Below are 19,356 nucleotides of genomic sequence, written 5' to 3'. Positions count from 1 at the left end.
GCTTGTTCTTCTTCTTCCTCTTCCTTTTCAAGAATGTCAAGGAGCAAGAATATAGAGGGTCATGTTGTCTAAATGCAGCTTGGATTACAAGCCAAGACATTTCCTGTGGGGGTGTTTGGGTTCCTTTTCTGGCTATGCAGATATTTTACACTCTCTCTCTCTCTATATATATATCTATATATATATATAGATATATATAGATATATATCTATATATATATATAGATATATAGATATATATATATATATATCTATATATATATATTCTCTTTTCTATTGTATTCAACGGGGGATTTTTCTTTGTTAAATCCTGAGTATTGCTTAAAATTGACAGTTTGTTTGAATAAAAATTTGTATCATGCCGACAGTTTCCTCTCCTGGTGATTGACTGTGATCATGTTTTCAACAGCTTTAGTCATGTAACACTAGAATATGCAACAGCCTTAAAATGAAATGTGAAGCAAAACGTTGTATGTGTCACAATTCAAGAAAATTCATCAAAGAAATGTTATGTATGGAAAGTTAAAGAAAAATTATTTTCAGCAAAGAGAATAAGACAAATTGAAGCTTTTAAGATCTTTGTTTCCCTGAACTGGTCACTGTTATGACAGTTAGTTTTAAGGAAATCATTACTGGAACAGCAGCTGATAATCATCTCAACTGTTGTTAATTTATTGGTTGTCATTCTACGAAGCTCAATGTGCGAATCATATCAGTTAAAATTATAGTGTGTTGTTAAATATTAAATGAGATCCAATGCCTTTTTAGGTTTGTTCCACAAACTTCAATTTTACCAAACAGACATTTATTGAAAAGAGTCTAAAAAGATCCAATGATGAAAAAGAAATTCATACATGATTACCACCCTCCCATGTAAAGCAGTGTACGAACACACCTCTGTAATAAATCAACAGGAAGTAAAGATGAACAAACTTTGATGATAATACCACAGCAGTACTTTTCCCCGATACCAACCGCAGTGTAAGTTAGTGAATGTGAGGAACTTGAAAAATGTACGTATTACCATTATTTTTATCATAGTTATTTTATTATTATTATTATTATTATTATTATTATTATTATTATTGTTGTTGTTAGCATTATTATTATTATTATCATCATCATCATTATCATCATCGTTATCATCATTATTATTATTATTAATATTATTGTTAAATGCTTATTAGGATGACTAACCCCCCCCCCCCCCCCCCCCCCCCCCCCCACGCCCCCCCCCTCCCGTGACGTATGACGATGCTCGAGCTCTACCAGAAGCTCCCGGAAGCGGCTCCCCAGTACTCGCGCGGTGCACGCGCCGGTTTCAGGTGAGTCGGGTCTCTACCTGTAAACAAAGAAGGATTCACGGAAACCAGCATGACTCCGGTAATTTGACTTTTCGTAGAAATACATATCTTTTGCATGGCGACAGGAATCTTTGTGTTCTTTTGTGAGTTTGAAAGTTCGCGCAGCGCAGAGATTTGTGTGTTGTTTGTGTTATTCACCTCCATTTTAACAACGCGTGAAAGAGATTTTTGGTGATGTGTTTGTGTTTTTAATCTTTCAGTTGTCGCTTTCCTCTCTGATAAATCTGGCAGCCACACCTTCCTCTTCGTATCACAGCTTCCTATCATTGTGAGCTCTTTGGGTTGTTTTAATGTCCCCGTTCAAACAGTGGATGTGTGTCAGGGGCTGATGAGTTCAGGAAATTACATGTATTTCTCCTTTTTTTTTCTGTCTGTGTGTCTGTCTGTGACTGTACAACAACAACAACAACAACAAGCTGCCAGGCTGCAGATCAGAGTTTGGTCCAACATCCAGAATCACGCAGCGCGTTGGCAGACCTGCAGCTCTGAACCTGCACATGTGTTAAGGTGAGTCAATCCAATCCAATCCAATCTGCCACCTCTGAGGAAAGTCAGGTCTGCTTCTTTCCGTCTCAACCAGCCCGCCACGTTCACGCTTCGACCCTCCTCGTCCTCAGAACAGCCAAACACAAGTCAAATGATCAGATGGCCTTCTTGTTTGTCTGACGCTAAAAATCAGCATGACCGTCCTCATTTCATCCAGCAGTGTCACAAAGGGTTACTTCAAGCATGCGCTTTCTTGTTTCTCTGTTTGTCAAGTTGCATATTTAAAGCTGGATAACAGAAAGAAGAAGAAGAAGAAGAAGAAGAAAAAAAAAACGGAATATAAATACACCAACCAATTTGAGAACGAGACAAAAACGTCAAGACGAGCGTCTGAGATATTTTTAGCATTGACAGACTGTCTTGTCTTTAAAGGCCTCGTTTTTTTTTGTTTTTTTTTACGTTTGCAGCCTGTAAACTTTTACCCTGATTGAAGTTTGATTAAACATTTCATCTTGTCAGGAGGCTTATTTGTCTGCGGGCAATCATCGTGGCAAACCTGAGTGAATGTCTTATTCTGTCTAAGAGTCCTCTCAGCAAAAAAAGGCACAACATTGGGAAGTAAAAAAGACGAGCAGCAGAATTAAGACAGAACAGTAATAAGAGATTAAATAGAAAATAACAGCGAGCCTCAGAGGACTCAGTGTTCGTGATTAATGTTCTGGATGTCCACTGAGTCCTGGACCTGGTTACGGGAGGGGGGGGGGGCACAATCAGGGTGGAGAGCTCGGTATTGAAGGCCGAGCGATAATTGTCAACGGCAGGTGAACACAGCTATCCCTGTTCTCCAGGTGTGTGAGGATTGTGCGTATTGTTGTCGACTTTGTGGACTTGCTGGGTCTATATGCGGACCGGACGGGGTCTTAAGATGTGACCGTCTGAACGTGACTCACGATGATCCTCCCCACATGGAGTCGATTGCAAAAGGCCGGGAGTCTCTCCGACAGATTGCTTTGCCCGTTCTGGTCAGTGGATTGATGGTGGGGGTTTTGTGGCCCTCCCCAGTGGTTCAGGGTTGGAGGCTGAAGAAGGGGACACAATGACAAAGATCATTTTATACATAATCATCCGCCCTCTGGAAACCCCACAAAGATATTTTGGTAAATCTTTCTTCAGATGTGTTTACGTCTCTTTAATATAAACTTCTCCAGAGTCGTTGGCTCTGGCTACATCGCAGGCATTCGTGCAATTGTAACCAGGTACAACAGGAAGAAAAAGCAGCAGCACAAACAGGAACAGAGGGAGGGATTTTTAGTTTGTGGGTTAAAACCAGACAGCAAGACCAGTGAATGTCTAAAGTCGGCAGTAAAAGAACATAACAGCTTAAATGCAGTTTCCATCAGGTCCGCACACGTACGCTGAGTCATGCATGCACATGCTGCAGCTGCCCCTGAATGTAATTATAGTTGGAGGTTAAAAGCTGCAGAGGGGAGTCACTGTGTGCGTAATCTTATCAGGAAGTAATGTATGACTGTTTGTCACAGGAAATGTTTGCTGCAACACGTTCACCTCACACTCTGAGCTGTGTTGCTACGGCACGTTGGCGAGTTTTCACATTTGACGTTTCTGCAAGAGAAAAGGTAACATGTGGTGACAATGTGCTGTTTCAGTGTTTGTTTTGTTTGAACATGATGTTGACTTAAAGATTAGCTTTGTCTGTTTCAAACCTGAGGTGGCCTGACGTTTTTTTAAAGTAACCCACCTTCAGTAAATAAGTGACAAATATGTTGAGTTCACATTTTGCATCACATGTTTCCGTTCGTGAGATGTTTCAAATGTGATGTCTCGATTTTTATTGCTGCATAAAGAATCTTTATAGATGGTTAATCTTCATTCATTCGCCACTTTCATTTTAAGGTCGCAAAAATAAACACATAATCTTGGGCTGTGAGAAGATGGAACATGTATTTTCTAGACGTAAGAGAAGAAAATAATTGTTGTAAAATGTTTTTATTAATATTGTTTATCAACTTCAATTTCAAGTAGGGTTTCTTTTTTTTTTTTTTAAGTATGAGTTTGACCAGCTATTTGTATCCAAACATGAAAAAGTAGTTTGTAATCATAAAATGTTTTTGCCAAATGTTTCAGGCAGGCAGGTATCATGTGAGAGAATGACACATCATGTATGTATGGGCGGGTTATTAACTGTAAAGGGGCCTTTCGCAAATAAAAAAACACAGTGAGGAAGTTAGTGATGACTCGACCGACCAGGTGACAAGAGGCTGTCAACACTTAAACATCTGGCCTATAATTAGAGAGCAGTAGGTGGGAGACTGGCCTGCAGCAAACAACAACAACAACAAGCGCTTTGCAACCCTTTGATTGTTTACCGTCAACCTTTCCCCACAGCGCAGTTGTTTGCAGACAGGAAGCGCTAATCCCACAATATAACCTCCTCTTTTCAGTCGGCCATCAAACCCAGCGACCACAGGACCCGGTGCACCCGTCATCCTCCACTATGGCGACCCAGGACCCCGTGAATCCTTCGCACGCCACCTTCGACCTCTTCGTCCAAGCCCAGAGCTGTAAGGATGTGAAGCACCACTTTGCCGAGCTCTGCAAGCAGCTGGACATCAACCCCAAGGATTTCAGGAGCTTCTATGGCAAGTTGAAGGAGAGACTGAACTACTGGAAGGCCAAAGCTCTGTGGGCCAAGTTGGACAAAAGAGCATCTCACGCAGATTACCAGCAAGGAAAAGCCTGCACCAAAAACAAGGTACCGTTACTGCTGATTTCCCTGACTTGACTTTTGACTGCCATCTTTATGTTGTGCAATTAGATTTCTAGATAGATAGATGGATTGATTAAAAACTTTATTGATCCTGGGGTAAATTTAAGCAGCAAAAAAACACAATGACCATGACATAAAATAAAGAAGAAGACAGAAGGGGAGACAGGTAAGCAGATAAAAGGTTTGATGTAAAAACATGAAACGTGTGGAGTTCCTCTGTGGAGGAACTAATTCCAGTTGGTAAGAGTCTGTTTATTTCCGTTATCATTAGATAAACAGGACTTTATACCTTGATTAAGGTATGACAGTAAGACGGTGCAATAACGGAGTTTCCTGTTGAAACGCAATAAAAGATGGTGGACTTTTCAACTGCATGAAATGATCTTTATCCAGAGATGGTGTTTGAGCAACAGTAACACATCCATACTAAAGGCTGCAAATAAAAGGAAGTTTGGCTGTTTTGGGGAGCACCGTGATTTCTGGGAGCTTGCTGAATTCTGTGGGTAAAAATGAAGATGTTCAGAATTAGATTTAGAATTGGAAGTGAAGTATCAGGGTGACGGTAACAGTATAAATCTTTTAATAAGAGTAGCCTTAAATTTTAAAAACTGCTGATGCAGCAGTTCTCCCTAATGATAAACAAGTAGATCCATTTTGAATATTGGCACAAGCCTCCATTTGTTTGGTTGATGATTAATATTAAAAATTTATTGTGAAATGCCTTCAGATCCATTTTTGTCTGTTGATAATAAAATTCAGACCACGTTCCTTCTTCAAGGGGCACTTCAGCACTTGTCTTTTCGTCACGTGAGGTCTTTATGTGAAGCCTGAATCATCACATGGCTCCATTTGATCTTAGCAGTAATAACCCAGGAAGAGGATATAAAATCACAGTGACTGGTGATACCTTTCTGATTTCCTCCTCCTCCTCCTCTCTGTCAGTGTCTCGTATTGGGCGCTGGACCATGCGGGCTCAGGGTGGCCATCGAGTTGTCCCTGCTGGGGGCTCAGGTGGTGGTGTTGGAGAAGAGAGAAGCCTTCACCAGGAACAACGTCCTCCACCTGTGGCCCTACACCATCTGCGACCTGCGTGCACTCGGAGCCAAGAAGTTCTATGGCAAATTCTGCACGGGCTCCCTGGATCACATCAGTGAGTGACTTTGGGTTCGAGTGCTGCTCATCAAATCAGGAACAGAAAATGTGTAACTTCTGTTTGACTTTACTGTCAGCCGGTATTATTTTGATTAACTCTGCGGCTCCTGCTGGCATTCGTAACAGATTATTTACTCACTCACTGAGGCTCTTTCTAATTACATAATCTCTTACTGTGTGAAACACCTTAGTTATCGGGCACCAAACGACGGCATCACAATTAATCTGATGTAAATAAAGAAAACAATCATCTTTAATCAAGATAAAATGTGCCAAATAAAAAGATGTTAAGACGTAAACTTGTTAATGAATTTCATCACTTGTTTATACTTTTTTATTATTTATACTTAAGTGAAAATTAATTGCAAATAAATTGTGCAGCCCTGGTGCAAACAAAAACATTTAATACACGTATGTAAAATTCACTGATCGGATGTGATGGAAATTTTAAGGTGCATTATTATTGATATTACTGTGTTTACTGTGATTAACACATTAACAACCAGAGCGCTGAAAACAATCTGCTGCTCATGATTACATCTATTTTACGTATATTTTTAAAGCACCCTAAATGTTATCATCATATTTGAAACCCAGAGGAATCTATGATTTGAATCTTAGTAAGAGTTTGCTTGATTTGTTCATACCTTCTGTGCACATGCATCAGCGTTGTGGTTCTCTGCATCAAAACATCAAAATTCACTCTTAATCCATTTTTAAGCCACATATTCGCAGCGCACTTGTTAGATCTTGGTTGCTGTCACTGTTTTTTTTTTAAATCGGATTCCTGTGCTACTTTATGGCATTAAGATAAAATTTGGCCACAGCTCTATCTGTGTGCATGTCTGAGCGTCTTGGTTGTCTCGTGTGCACTTCCACTGAAATATACATGTGTGTTTGCAGGCATTCGTCAGCTGCAGTTGATCTTATTGAAAGTGTCCCTTCTCCTCGGGGTGGAGGTTCACACTGGAGTGGAGTTTCAGGGCCTGATTGAGCCCTCAGGAGACAGCGGTACGTAGATTTATACGACTCTCCCCACTGGTTCTCATGTAAATCATTCCAGACAGAAAAGTTTGATGTGTTTCCTGCAGGTTGGACGGCCAATCTGCAGCCCAGATCACATCCCGCTTCAGCCTTCCAGTTTGACGTCTTCATCTCTGCTGGGGGAGGCAGGTTTGTCCCTGATGGTGAGACAAACACACATCACTTCCACTCCCACTGTTGCAGCAGGTGCCACAATCAGCTGCAGAGACACGTTTTGCAAGGCTGGGCTGTTGCGCATCACCATAACAGAACACAAACTTCCTGTGACAACTTTCTTCAGCACATGAGCTCACTTTTCTTTTGTTTTTGCTTCCTTCCAAAAACTCTAAGGGTTTAAACATAAGGAGCTGAGAGGCAAGCTGGCCATCGGCATCACAGCCAACTTCATTAACAGGAACACGGCCGAAGAGGCCCAGGTGGCTGAGATCAGCGGTGTCGCGCGCATCTACAACCAGAAGTTCTTCCAAGACCTGCTCGCCCAGACTGGTAGGAAGCCAGTGGTGTGAGTTTGGACAGAGGTGGACAAGCTGATCTGCAGGGAACCAGCCGTTTGCTGTATTTCAGTATGATGTTCGAAGCAAAAGCAACATGAATTATGAAGTAAAGTCACATATGCAGCACGTGGCAGGTTTTTATCTGCGTCTCCTTGTCTCAGCAAGCACAACCCTCTGCCTCAAGGCTTTAACATGAACTTTCACACCTTCAGATCCGCTTTAACATGAAGTGTGAAAGAAAGCATGTTGCTGATAATCTGATAATGCCTCATTCATTCATTCATTTATTTACTTGTGGCAGCGTTAACTGATGATCTTCCCTTCCGCTACAAATGGCTCTGGGTCTACTGCTCTTTCATTTCTGAACAAACGTTGCAGGAATCATGCGCCACCTTGAGAACCCTTCGAGCAATCCTTCTTTTGCTCGTACCTGTGTAACCCCTGCTCATCCAGAAGCCAGTAAAATCAATAAAAATGTACAAACAAACAGGCTAGTGATATAGAAAAACATCACACTTCACTCTCAGCTCTCCTGATTCTCCCACTCTCTTTCAACGGTCTCTCTCTCTCTGTTTACCCACCGTGCTCTCTCTCCCTTTTTCCATTCCAGGTATTGATTTGGAGAACATTGTCTACTATAAAGACGACACCCACTACTTTGTCATGACTGCCAAGAAGAAGAGCCTGCTGAAGAAGGGGGTCATTAAACAGGTGAGACAAACACATCCATTACAGAGGGAAGAGTGTGATTCTTCCTGGCTGCATTTCTGGAAAGGAAAAAATGAATCCAAACTGAATGAATGAGACAAGCAGTGGTATACTGTCACTCATTGGCTCTTCCTCTGCAGCCTGGCCTATTAACCAATGCTGCTAAGAGACAAAAACCAAATATGAGACATGTCAGTCTGTCAGAGAAGGTGCTGTGATTCATCAGATAACCCCTGTGTCTCTACAGGACTACAGCAATGCCGACGAGCTGCTGGCTCCAGTGAATGTGGACCGCGAGGCTTTGCACAGCTATGCCCACGACGCCGCCCACTTCTCCACCGGCGGCAAGCTGCCCGACCTCCAATTTGCTAGGAGCCAAAGTGGCCAGCCAGACGTGGCCATGTTCGACTTCACCTGCATGCACCGCGCCGAGAACGCCTCGTTCGTCAAGGAGAGGAGGGGGAAGAAACTGTTGATGGCTCTTGTTGGAGATTGCCTGGTGGAGGTAGAGCACATGATGTGGGGGGGCAGCATTAGTCAGTCCATACTGAAATATCTCAACATTTATTGGATGGATGGAATTCAGTGAAATATCTCAGCGTCTGCAGGACGAATTGGCACATTTTATGTCCCGTCGACTTTCATCTCTTTTCTTTCCTGGCTCAATACAGATGATGTCATGACTACTCTTCATGACTTGTCATGACATTATATATATATATATATATATATATATATATAATATTTTAATATATTTAATATAAACTTTTTGCACAATAGATCTTATTGTCATTGGCATCAGCCTTGACTGAGCTGTGTCGGCACGCTAAGACACCAGACCGAACTCAGACGGTGGAGCCTTGATACCTTCTCAGAGCTCCACAGAGCTGTCAGTGTGTTTACACAAAGATAATGACTGTGCAGAAACTGCAGGAAGGCAGCTGTTTCCTGCTTCAAAGCATCCTGGTGTGGTAATCACTCTGTGGATAAAAATGTGTCTGATTCACTTAATTGGGAGTTCCTGTGCTCTGTCCTCTGCAGCCGTTCTGGCCTCTGGGAACAGGCATAGCTCGCGGGTTTCTAGCTGCCTTTGACACGGCCTGGATGGTGAGAAGCTGGGGCATGGGGATCCCACATCTCAAGGTCCTGGCTGAGCGGTGAGCAAAGTTTCATGCTACTCCAATGCAGTACACACTGTAGTCTTATGATTACAAACAATTAGAAACACTTATCAACTTATCAGTCCTTCTTTTTTTTTTTTTTTTTTTTTTACCACCTGCGCTGACTGAAAATCTACAGTTATCTATTAGATTATTGGATTTAAAGTGTAAAAACATCTCAAACTGCCTGCGGATTGCCTCATCAGCAACACCTCCCTCTCCTGAGATAGCAAATATGATGGATAGGTGTTTTGGATTGCGAAGTAATAATCATTTTGATAATTATTATGATTAGTCTGTGACAAGAATGAAATAATGAGGCTTTTGTGCTTGAAGAAAACTCCAGAAAAATGCAAATATAAGGAGTTTAGTATTGACAAGTACAAGTAGCTCAGACAAACATGTTAATGAGAAACCTGACAGGTAAACTTGTTATTTTAACTCATGCCTTCAAAAAAAAAAAAAAAAAAGGTCCCAAATTGCATTTTTTTTTTTTCCCTGTGTATTTTTTACATTTCAGTGCATCTTTCTGTGTGTCTTTGCTCTGAATCACTCTCAATCTGTCACCAACACGCAGAGAGAGCGTCTACCAGCTCCTTTCCCAGACCACGCCGGAGAACACCAGCAAAAACTACGCTGCTTACAGCATCGACCCCAAAACACGTTACCAGAGGGTCAACCTCTCAGCCATCCACAGCAACCAGGTCAGGAATGTCAGAGATCTGAGTCACAGGTGGAGATCACAGTCAGGTTTTCACAGCAAAATGAAGTTTTCAGTTGGTCTTCAGAAAATCCTGCTGTTCTAAGGGTTAATTTTTTTGTTCTGTGCTCTCTGAATCTATTCGCTAAATCAACCTGTCACTGACTTAAAGGTGCAGCACCTGTATGATGTTGATAAATCCCGATCTTCGACCAAGAAACTGAGGGACATGTGGTCTATCATGCGTCAAGGTGGGTCCTTCACTGCGCAGCCGGTCGGGCCTAAGTGGCGGTTAATCTGCTTTTTTCTTTCACTTTCTGCTGCGTTGTGTGAAACTTGTAATGCACTTTTTTTATCAGCAGGAAACCACAAAGAGGTAAAAATCCAGCTGTCCATTTGACTTGTCTGTGTTTGCTCTCTCAGAGTCCTTCAGTGGGTCCGAAGAGCTGTTGAAATGGTGTCAGAATCACACCGCAGGTTACGCAAACGTGCACGTGAAGGATTTCACCCATTCCTGGAGATCCGGGCTGGCGCTGTGCGCTCTGATCCACCACTTCAGATCTCACCTCATGTGAGTGGCTGCTTTGACGTTCTCGCTTGACGTCATCCGCTAATACGACAGGATGCCCCGTAATTAACTTTTACTGGTTTAAAATGTGACCCAGTAAAGAAATTAGCATTTCATAGAAATCCACAGCTAAACAAAGAGTACCTAAAACCTGATGTAATCTTCATGTGTATATATAGTGGGAGGCTGACTCAGCAGCACTGGAGGTTAAAAATATTACATTAGCTCTGAAAAAGAGAGCATGGTAATTAGTTTGAATGTTTGTGATTTGGTTAAATAGATACAGTGGATTCATTTTCGTGTTTACTCTCATTTTATTCTCTGAGTTAAACTAACAAAAGCCCCAGGACAGACCTTTTTATGTATTTTGGTTTGGGGGGAAAAAAATGAAAGCAAACAGCAGGAGAGACCCAATTTATGTTAGCAAATAAACTTTATTGACAAGAGGCAGATGAACCCCATCGTAATGGCATTGTATGTTTAAAAAAAAAAAAAAAATTAATAAAATAAAAAAAAAAAAAAGGCCAAAGGGGGAAGTTCAGACATCAGTGGTCCTGTTGATGAGTAGAAGAGAAGCTGGAGATCTGTATGTGATGAGCTTAGCTGGATGCTGGAGGAGGGTTGAAGGAAAATCCACTGAAATGACAGAGGGGAGCTGAGGAGAACAGATTTTAATGTCATTTAATTTAATGCCCGAGAAAATGTGATTGGCTGGTGGAAATTCATCAGCGGCCGGATGCACAAATGATGCAAAAGTTGTGCTTCCTGAATTTTTTTCTGATTTTGATTATCACTATAAGCTTTATATTTTATATAGCCGGTTCATTAATAGTTCATTCTGATCACTGTAAAACACTGAGATATGATTTTAATCACAGTTTCAGAGCCTTTCTGTAGCTAAATGAAGACGTCTCTGCTCCTGACCAATGAATTTAGACAGAAATACAGTCTAGTTTGGCGCTCAGTTTGTAATCCGACCAACAATCACTGACCTCAAGCTCTTTGGATGTTCTTTTCTGTGCCATGTCTGATAACAGGTGGCGTTTTTGTATGCCAGCTGATGTATAAAGGCAGCGTCTTCATCCGTTTATGGCTAATTATGGGACTGGAAATTAGGCTTGGGCACATGCACCTAATATCTTAACCAGTGATATTTGTTTTTTGAAAATCTTTACGTACACCTTGATAACTCTGACTAAAAGAATGTGTATGCACACGTGTAGTATAGAAATAGACTCTCATATTGAACTTGTGCTGAGCGTCATTATTATGGGATCAAATAACATAATCAGAATCTCACAGGGATCTACAAACTGAGCGAAACAAAGCAAGTAAATCAAAGTATTTGAAATCACCTTGAAAAAAAAAACCCAAACAAAACAAAACCCTGCTTTCTAATTCCTCCGCAGTGACATGTCTGCTCTGGATGAGTCCAGTGCTGCTCACAACTTCCATCTGGCCTTCAGCATCTTGGAGAAGGAGCTGGGCATCCAACCCGTCATGTCTGCAGCTGATTTGGCCAACAGCAGTGAGATAGACAAGTTATCCATGGTCCTCTACCTCACACAAGTCCAAAAGGCCTTCTCATCGCCAGCAAAAGGTGAAAGATCGGGCATTGGTTATTTTTTTTTAAAGGTTAAAAAAAGGAAGAAAGTCAAAACTGAAAAGCCAAAAAAGAAAACTCTCCACAGCTAATGGCTTTTTAAAGTCATTCATGTTCTGATGTTCTGTCAGGAGACAGCAGCACCAATCTTGCATAACTCGGTTGCTTAGACACTGCAAGGCATTAGCATCACCTTAAAAGGGTCAGGCGTCCTCCCACTGAAATGTGTTTGGTGTTTGGAGAGGCAATCAAATCACTGCTGTCTCTTTAAGAGCATGTTACCCAGAATTCATTGGGCTTAAGTGGCCAGTGCTGTTGTTCAGAGCCAGGAGCCTTTCCTGCACTGAACCAGCCCAGCAGCAGGCAGAGCTAACAGGCACGGTGTCCAGCTGGCTGATCAGGGTCTGATGGGACTAGCGTCTCTTTGACAGGATCTACTATTCCTGCACCGAAGGAGGATTTTCCCTCGACTGTTCGGGGGCAGAGGTAGTTTATTTATTCATTTTTAAGCCTTTGCTGCATGAGGAGTTTGTGCCGCTTAGATGTGAGCCCAGCGTTTGGATGAATTAATATACACACACACACACACACACACATATACATCTACGCTCTCCGTGCCTGTGATGCCGTGCTGCTGCTGGCTGATGTGCAGGCAGCAGGAGGGAGCTGTCACTCTCCAGTAACCTCGTCTGAATGATGAGAGAGAGAGAGAGGGGGTGTGTTATTCAGAGCAGCAGCTGAGGAGTTTTTATGTGGATCGATAAGTTCAATTCAGCTTCTTCTGCCGTGACATGATGTTTTATTGCAACTAAGAGCAATGTCATCTGTCCACATTCGTACGTCACTGTGAAAAGTTGCAGTGGATATTGGAAGAAGCTGCGAGCAGGCCAAAGGCAGGTCCGGGTGTCTTTAGAGGTTTTCCGACCCGTGTAACATGATGTCAAACTGAATTTGGTGAGTGTTGACATTTTCTCTGTCGGCTACAGACCCTGCAGGCTTCCTGCCGTCGTCCAAGCCTCTGACTCTCTTCCAGACGCAGTCGGCTGTCTTCTTCCTGAATAAGCTGAAGCACAACTCCCTGCAAAGACGCAAGGTACGCCCACCGTGACTGGAGTTCAGTGTTTACACAGCAACAAGAAATGTTTGATAAAGATGTTTTCCCACACACTGGCGAGCAGCGGCCCTCAGTCTGTGATTCTTGAACTTTCGGTGACTCGGTGGTTCAGTCTCACTCTCCACATAATCGTGTCACAAGGTAGTTAATAGTTTTCATGATTTCTCTCTGCAGGAAAAGTTTGCAGCAGATAAACAAGCAAGAGAAAGAGAGATGAGGATGGGAGATGACGACAATGTGAGTTTAGGCTTTCTCGTCCGATTCTGCTTGTCTCGCTTCATGATTGTTGTGATTGTTTTGATGAGTATGATTCAGCCTTGCGACCTTTGCCCTCAGACGCCGGCGCCTCCTGTGTCCCCCGAGCTCACACTCGTACCAGATTCTGCTCCCGAGCCCGAACCCAACACGGGCGGTTCCATGACAAACAGCGAAGAGTGCTACTTTTGCGGTCACAGGGTCTACGTGTTGGAGCGCGTCAGTGCTGAGGGCAAGTTCTTCCATCGAAGCTGCTTCAGCTGCCACGAATGTGGCATCACACTCAGGCTGGGCGGATACGCCTTCGACCAGAGCACAGGTGAATAGTAAAGAAACTGTCGTATGTTCTTACTCCTCAAAGCCAGAATAACACTTTTCTGCCACACATTTAGCATCAGCATTTATTTGTGCAGTTAATAATTTGCACTGAGAATCTTTAATTTAAGAAAAGTTTCTGTAGTTTCTGACTTTCTGACTCCTTTGATTGTTTTTATCTGTGACGTCTTCTCAGGGAGATTTTACTGTGAGCTGCACTCTGAGGAGCTGGTGCTGGGAAATGGGGCTGAAACATGTTGTGAGGTGAGCAGATGTAAAGCATTCTCTTGCATCCCCGTCCAGACTCCATGTTGAGTCCTCGTGTTACGCAATCTTCTGTTGCATGATGCATCATCCTTCTGCTGCCTGGTCTGATGTCAGATGGCTGCCGGGCTCACATGACGGCAGGCAGTTTTCACACAACTAATTAATATTTGTTTAAGAAAAACATATGCAGTCTGTGAATGAGTTCATGTTAAACTTTGTGTTTTGTTTTGTTTTTTTTTTCTTTGCATGTTCATTTATTTCTCAATTCAGGACGTCAAAGACTTCCACAAAGAAGAGAATGGACACTCCAGTGATGATTACACACTGTCTCCATCAGATGAGGATGAGGATGAGGATGAGCACACTGTGGACTGCGGTCCCTCATTGCACACAAAGTCACCCAGTCCTGATGAACGGGACCAGCTCACACTTGAATCCAAAGAAGAGTCCCGAGAACCCGAGACTCCCTCTTCTCCTAAGATAATGGCGCCGACTGAGGAGGATTTTGAAGAGCTTCCTCCCATTATACCGCACCCTGTCCCTAAGCCCCGCCTCTCCCGGCAGACCACACCCAGCCCTCAGCCGTCCCCTCCAATTGCAAAACCTCGCAAAATCCACCACGTTATTCCCTCAACTCCACCAAATGAGATCCCTAATGCGGCACCAGACTCCCGTCCCAAACAGTCTCTGCGGAAGCTTCAGCTGACTGACGAGGAGAAAAGCCAGCTGGTGAATCTTCAGAGCTTCAGCGCCGACTCAGATTCAGAGACCCCCGGTGGGTCCTCGTCCTGCTCGTCTTCTTCGGCGACAGCAGGCGGCCCGAGCCCTCCCAAACCGGAGGGGCTGGATGGGCAAGAAGAGGAGGGCTACTGGAGCGGCAGCACTGCCGGCCGTGTCCGGGAGAAGAAGAACCGACGCTGCTTCAGGAGGAAAGAGATGCCAAGCGGACAGACCAGAGTGAGATCCAAGTTCTCCCCCTGGAATCTCTCCTCCCCGAGGATCAGCAGAGACAGCCGCCTCAGTGTCCTCATTAATCATCCTGGGAGAGTGGGTAAGGACACGTCTCTCCTCCTCGTCTCGTCATCTTGGATGAAGAACAACTCTTTCAGAGAAGAAACACGTTTTCTGTGCTGTGAGATTTCGTGTTTCGTGATACTTACAGCCTTTTTTTTTTTTATCTGCAGAAACAACATTCAGACACGTTCACAGCGCCTCAGAAGAAGGCGCTGATGGAGATGACGACGACGATGACGACAACTGCGACGAGATGTTTGACGACCTATATGACGAGAAAGTAAGGAGAGGACGTGAACTGCGATGTTTTCGTTTTACGTGAGGTTGAGCCGCAACGTGTTCACCTCAGTCATCACCTGTAGTTTCAGACGGTGCCATCAGACCCCATCGAGGCTGAGAAGATGGAGCTGATGAAGATGAGGACGCTGGAGCGACGGGCCAAGATGAGCGAGCTACAGCGACTGCGCAAAGCACAGGTCGGTGTCTCTCTCACAGAATTACAGCCGTGTTTTGTCGGTATCATGAATATAATTTGTCAACACATCAAGGTTAAACGTCAGTGCCACTTGGTTTCATGATATGTGCTGTATCTTTTACATTACACAACCACCTGAGGTTACCATGGCGATAAAACAATTTTGGATTAATACTCCATCCCCCAGCACTCAGCAGGGGAACAAAATGCTCCTTAAAATGATAGTCTGTCCAAAACACAAACAGAAGAGCAGCTGGTGAATCAGTTTACAGCGCAAACAAGTCGAACTTGAGCCGATCAATAGTCAAGCCATTTTCCCATCAGGCTCTGGTTTCATGTTCTCCGCGGCGGCCACAGCAGACGTCTCTGGCTTCTCCTTCCCGTCTCCTTGGCAGAACTCCTTTCAATATTTACGGCTGAGTCATTATCTAGAAGGTTTCTGACATAAGACAAATGCAGTAGCCACAGAATACGTATGTCATCATAAGAGACATTTTGATGTCCACCAGCTGAATGTTCTTTAATGTGAAGCAGCAGCGGCAGGAAATTAATGATGTGACTTTAATAAGGTCTGCATACAAAAATGGATGTCGACTCCAGGTTTGAAGTCTCTTCCCTGACTCTGAAGTTTCTTTCTCATTTGTTCTTATTTTTGTGGTCTGAAGTCCATCCAGAGGAGACTGGAGGAGATTGAGGTGACCTTCAAGGAGTTGGAGGAGAAAGGCGTGGTACTGGAGCAGCGTCTGCGGGGAGAAGCTGGTAAGATCCACATCATGTGGGCTTGTTTTTATATTATATTTATATTTGTATTTATTCATGTATTATTAATTTGTTCTGTTGTACTTAATGTGTGTCAAGAGAATTGTTTGCACAGCAATTAAAAGTATAATTTCCTGCTGCCAGAACATGCTAATTATTGCAGTTCACAGTGAAAGAGGACTTCTCTGAAAGAAAGAAAGAAAGAAAGTCAAGATAACAATGGACGAAAAGTGAAAACGAGCTTGTGTGGATTTTAGTGGCTGCTCTGTAAAATATCTCATAAACAAACACCAGATGTTTCCATTAAAGCTGATTATGATTCATGATAGAAATGATGTGTTGATGAGTTTATGGCTAACGGCGTCCAGGAATCTTATCTTCATGCTGGATGTTATTTCACATACAGCACAGACCACAGCATGTTTTTCCGTCGATCTATATCCAAAGTTTCCACAGAGCCTCTCTTCCTCTTTCTTATTTTAAAAATATTCACACACGTGTGCAGCACAGCTCCTCAACAGTGTGTTTTCCACTTTCACAGGAAGCAGCGGCTCTCCTGATATGATTGAGCACTGGATCCAGCTTGTCCATGAGAAGAACGCACTGGTGTCTGAGGAGTCTGACCTCATGGTTGCGTGAGTCCGCCCCTTATGTTGGCTCGCTTATAAAACCCAAAACACAGTGAAATCCCGTGTGGTCACAGCTTTTATTTGCAGTAAAGGGTTAATGGATGTATTTGCATACCTAATAGAAGCATTTGTCGCGTGTCACCAGAGTGACCTGCAGCTACAGCGAGATGCAATGTTGACATGGCCCGGCTGATGTTTGCTTTTTCTCTCAGGTCTCGGCAGCTGGAACTGGAAGACAAGCAGAGCATGCTGGAGTTGGAGCTCAGGAAATACATGGAGCTGAACGGTGTGCACACGCGAAAACATTTGTTGTTGACTTTTTTTTTATGCATTTAAAGGGGGCAGCCCACCTGAATGCAAGCGGTGCATTTAAATAGCGCCCTGAAGCACACGTTTTACCTACAGAGGCTGCTCAAGAGGAAATAAGTTCCTGACAAGTAAAAACAAGAATCTTTGGGAAAAGCTATTTTCCCAACTAGGTGTCTTGTAGTCAGACTGAAACCTGCAGTAACACGATATTTTGGCCACTTGGGGGTAGCAGAAACAAGTTGTCAACACAACATTGACACACGTCATCGTCACAGTTTGAAGACGAGCTACAGAGCACGTTAGGATGGAAACGTGTAGCTGCTTAATTCTCCGCAGTGTTCAGGAGCAGGGACAAACTGTGTGTGTGTGTCTGCTGTGTGGTGCTATTTCACATTCTCATCGATGTGGTCTTCGTGTGAATTTTGCTCAGATCGACTTTAAAGCGTTGTTTTGTTTTTTTTTTTTTGTTTTTTTTTTCTGCAGACAAGACACCAGAGCAGCAGGCTGAAGAGGAGCGAGTCCTTCAGCAGATGATCGAGGTGGTGGACATGAGGGACTCCCTGGTGTCGTTTCTGGACGAGAAGAGGCTGAAGGAGATAAGCGAGGAGCAGGAGGCCTTCTCCCTCAGGGAGGCCAAGCGGCACTCGAAGGCGGGAGCTCAGGTTCACTGGGCGTAAGGCTTTTCACACATGCACCCGTACTCGGCATGAACCCCTTCGGATGCGCTCACATCTGCTACATGTGAGACCAGCTGCTTTCAGACTTGGAACCTGAAACTTTTGCAAAAGCCAAAGATGTTACGGTGTCGTTGCGGAGGGCGACCCGACGCGAGTGGGCCGCTCTGTGACGAAGGGTGAAGAGTTCAGGCTTTCGAGCGGGAGGCTGAGTGAGTACCATTTGCAGAAGCAGCCCCTAGAGGGAGACATAAACCTGGAGATCTCTCTGGCTCAGCTCTACCTGCTGGGATCATGGAGTCACAACAACAGACCCATTTAAAAAAAATAAATAAATAAAAAGGATCTCTAGTGCCTGCTACACTGTTCAACAACCACCACTCAGCAGGTAATCAGTACCAAGCCTCGGACTTTACCGGGTTTGGTGTCAGAAACTGAAACGAAGCAGCATGATGAGGTTGAAAACATTGGATGGTGAAGCAGGGTTTAAAAAATCCTTCTGATTGTGTCATCATGAATAAGTGCCGCAGTGCACATAGATATATTAGATCACATATCATAATTCTACGTTTGGTATTTGCATACCTAATAGAAATATGATGGCGCTTAAAATATAAAAGGTAGTTTAAAAATATTAGAATTATTATATTCAGTCAAATACGATGACTAGTTATTTTCGTTTGTTTTCAAGTTTTCCATTCTGAATGTCAATGAATTTTGTAGCACTTCCTGCTGTTCACAATGTTCACCTGACAGCACGTTGGATAGCTAATCTCAGGGGTCGGTAGTTCAGTCCTCTAGGATCAGAGTTAGGCTTATTTCACTGATGGCCTTCAACAGTTGGCTGCTTCTTAAGTGCTGGTGTATTATATGAACACGGGAGATTTTTTTGGGGGGGGGGTGAAAAAAAAAAAAAAAAGAAGAAGAAGAGAGACCTGGCTGGACAGGTTCATCTATTTATAAAATGCTGTCATTTATAATTTGCTGGTGTTCTATTCTATTGCTGACAAAATCCAGAGAGAGAGCAGTATGTTGTTAGTGAAAAGGAGCCTTATATATTCATTGCTCCGCTGCCATTTTGTGCCGTCCAGGCAGCACTTCACAGTATATCAAATCAAATAAAGTTCATGCACTTTGCTGTTGCGGTTTTTCTCCTTCTGATGATCCAATCCAGGCGTGGCTGTTGCTGTAACATCTCCTTCAAGCTCACTAAACCAGTGTAGGAAACACTCAGATCATTTACCAATGTAAAAAAATGCAAAACTAAAAATATTCTGCTCCAATTAAAAGTCATTCATGAGTTGTAAGTAAACAAAAAGAGTGTCAACAAAATGTATTTTAACATTAGCAGTTATTTACTCACCAGAGAATTCAGAACTAATTCAATTAGACTCAATATATCCTCTTCAGTTTATGTCCTCCAAAATGAAATGATTTAATCATTAACCTTTTGTAGAGTAAATAATATTGAAAAGCTAA

The 19,356-nt window shown here is 43.1% G+C and overlaps 1 protein-coding gene across 4 annotated transcripts; it reads left to right on the top strand.

The window, feature by feature from the left end:
* Positions 1-1,297: 1,297 nt before the first annotated feature.
* mical1 (microtubule associated monooxygenase, calponin and LIM domain containing 1) lies at positions 1,298-19,014 on the top strand. 4 transcript variants are annotated; one of them, XM_029506260.1, is made up of 25 exons: positions 1,298-1,382; positions 1,780-1,870; positions 4,312-4,622; positions 5,580-5,787; positions 6,693-6,800; positions 6,881-6,976; positions 7,164-7,319; positions 7,938-8,038; positions 8,283-8,540; positions 9,077-9,192; positions 9,773-9,899; positions 10,068-10,146; positions 10,319-10,466; positions 11,873-12,063; positions 13,053-13,159; positions 13,355-13,417; positions 13,517-13,754; positions 13,947-14,014; positions 14,288-15,068; positions 15,202-15,311; positions 15,394-15,507; positions 16,172-16,265; positions 16,807-16,900; positions 17,107-17,180; positions 17,687-19,014. In XM_029506260.1, exons 3-25 carry the CDS (start codon positions 4,365-4,367, stop codon positions 17,878-17,880), a joined length of 3,783 nt encoding a protein of 1,260 aa, XP_029362120.1. In that variant the 5' UTR covers positions 1,298-1,382; positions 1,780-1,870; positions 4,312-4,364; the 3' UTR covers positions 17,881-19,014. The 4 variants fall into 4 exon arrangements, with proteins under 4 accessions (XP_029362120.1, XP_029362118.1, XP_029362119.1 ...); XM_029506258.1 differs by having other exon boundaries at positions 1,300-1,324; positions 17,687-17,880; XM_029506259.1 differs by lacking the exon at positions 1,298-1,382 and adding an exon at positions 1,612-1,631 and having other exon boundaries at positions 17,687-17,880.
* The last annotated feature ends 342 nt before the right edge of the window (positions 19,015-19,356 follow it).

Source organism: Echeneis naucrates, chromosome 7, assembly GCF_900963305.1.
Source record: "Echeneis naucrates chromosome 7, fEcheNa1.1, whole genome shotgun sequence".
NCBI classification, from domain to species: domain Eukaryota; kingdom Metazoa; phylum Chordata; class Actinopteri; order Carangiformes; family Echeneidae; genus Echeneis; species Echeneis naucrates.
The sequence above is the reverse complement of the archived record's forward strand: the minus strand, read 5'-3'. Positions and strand labels throughout refer to the sequence as shown.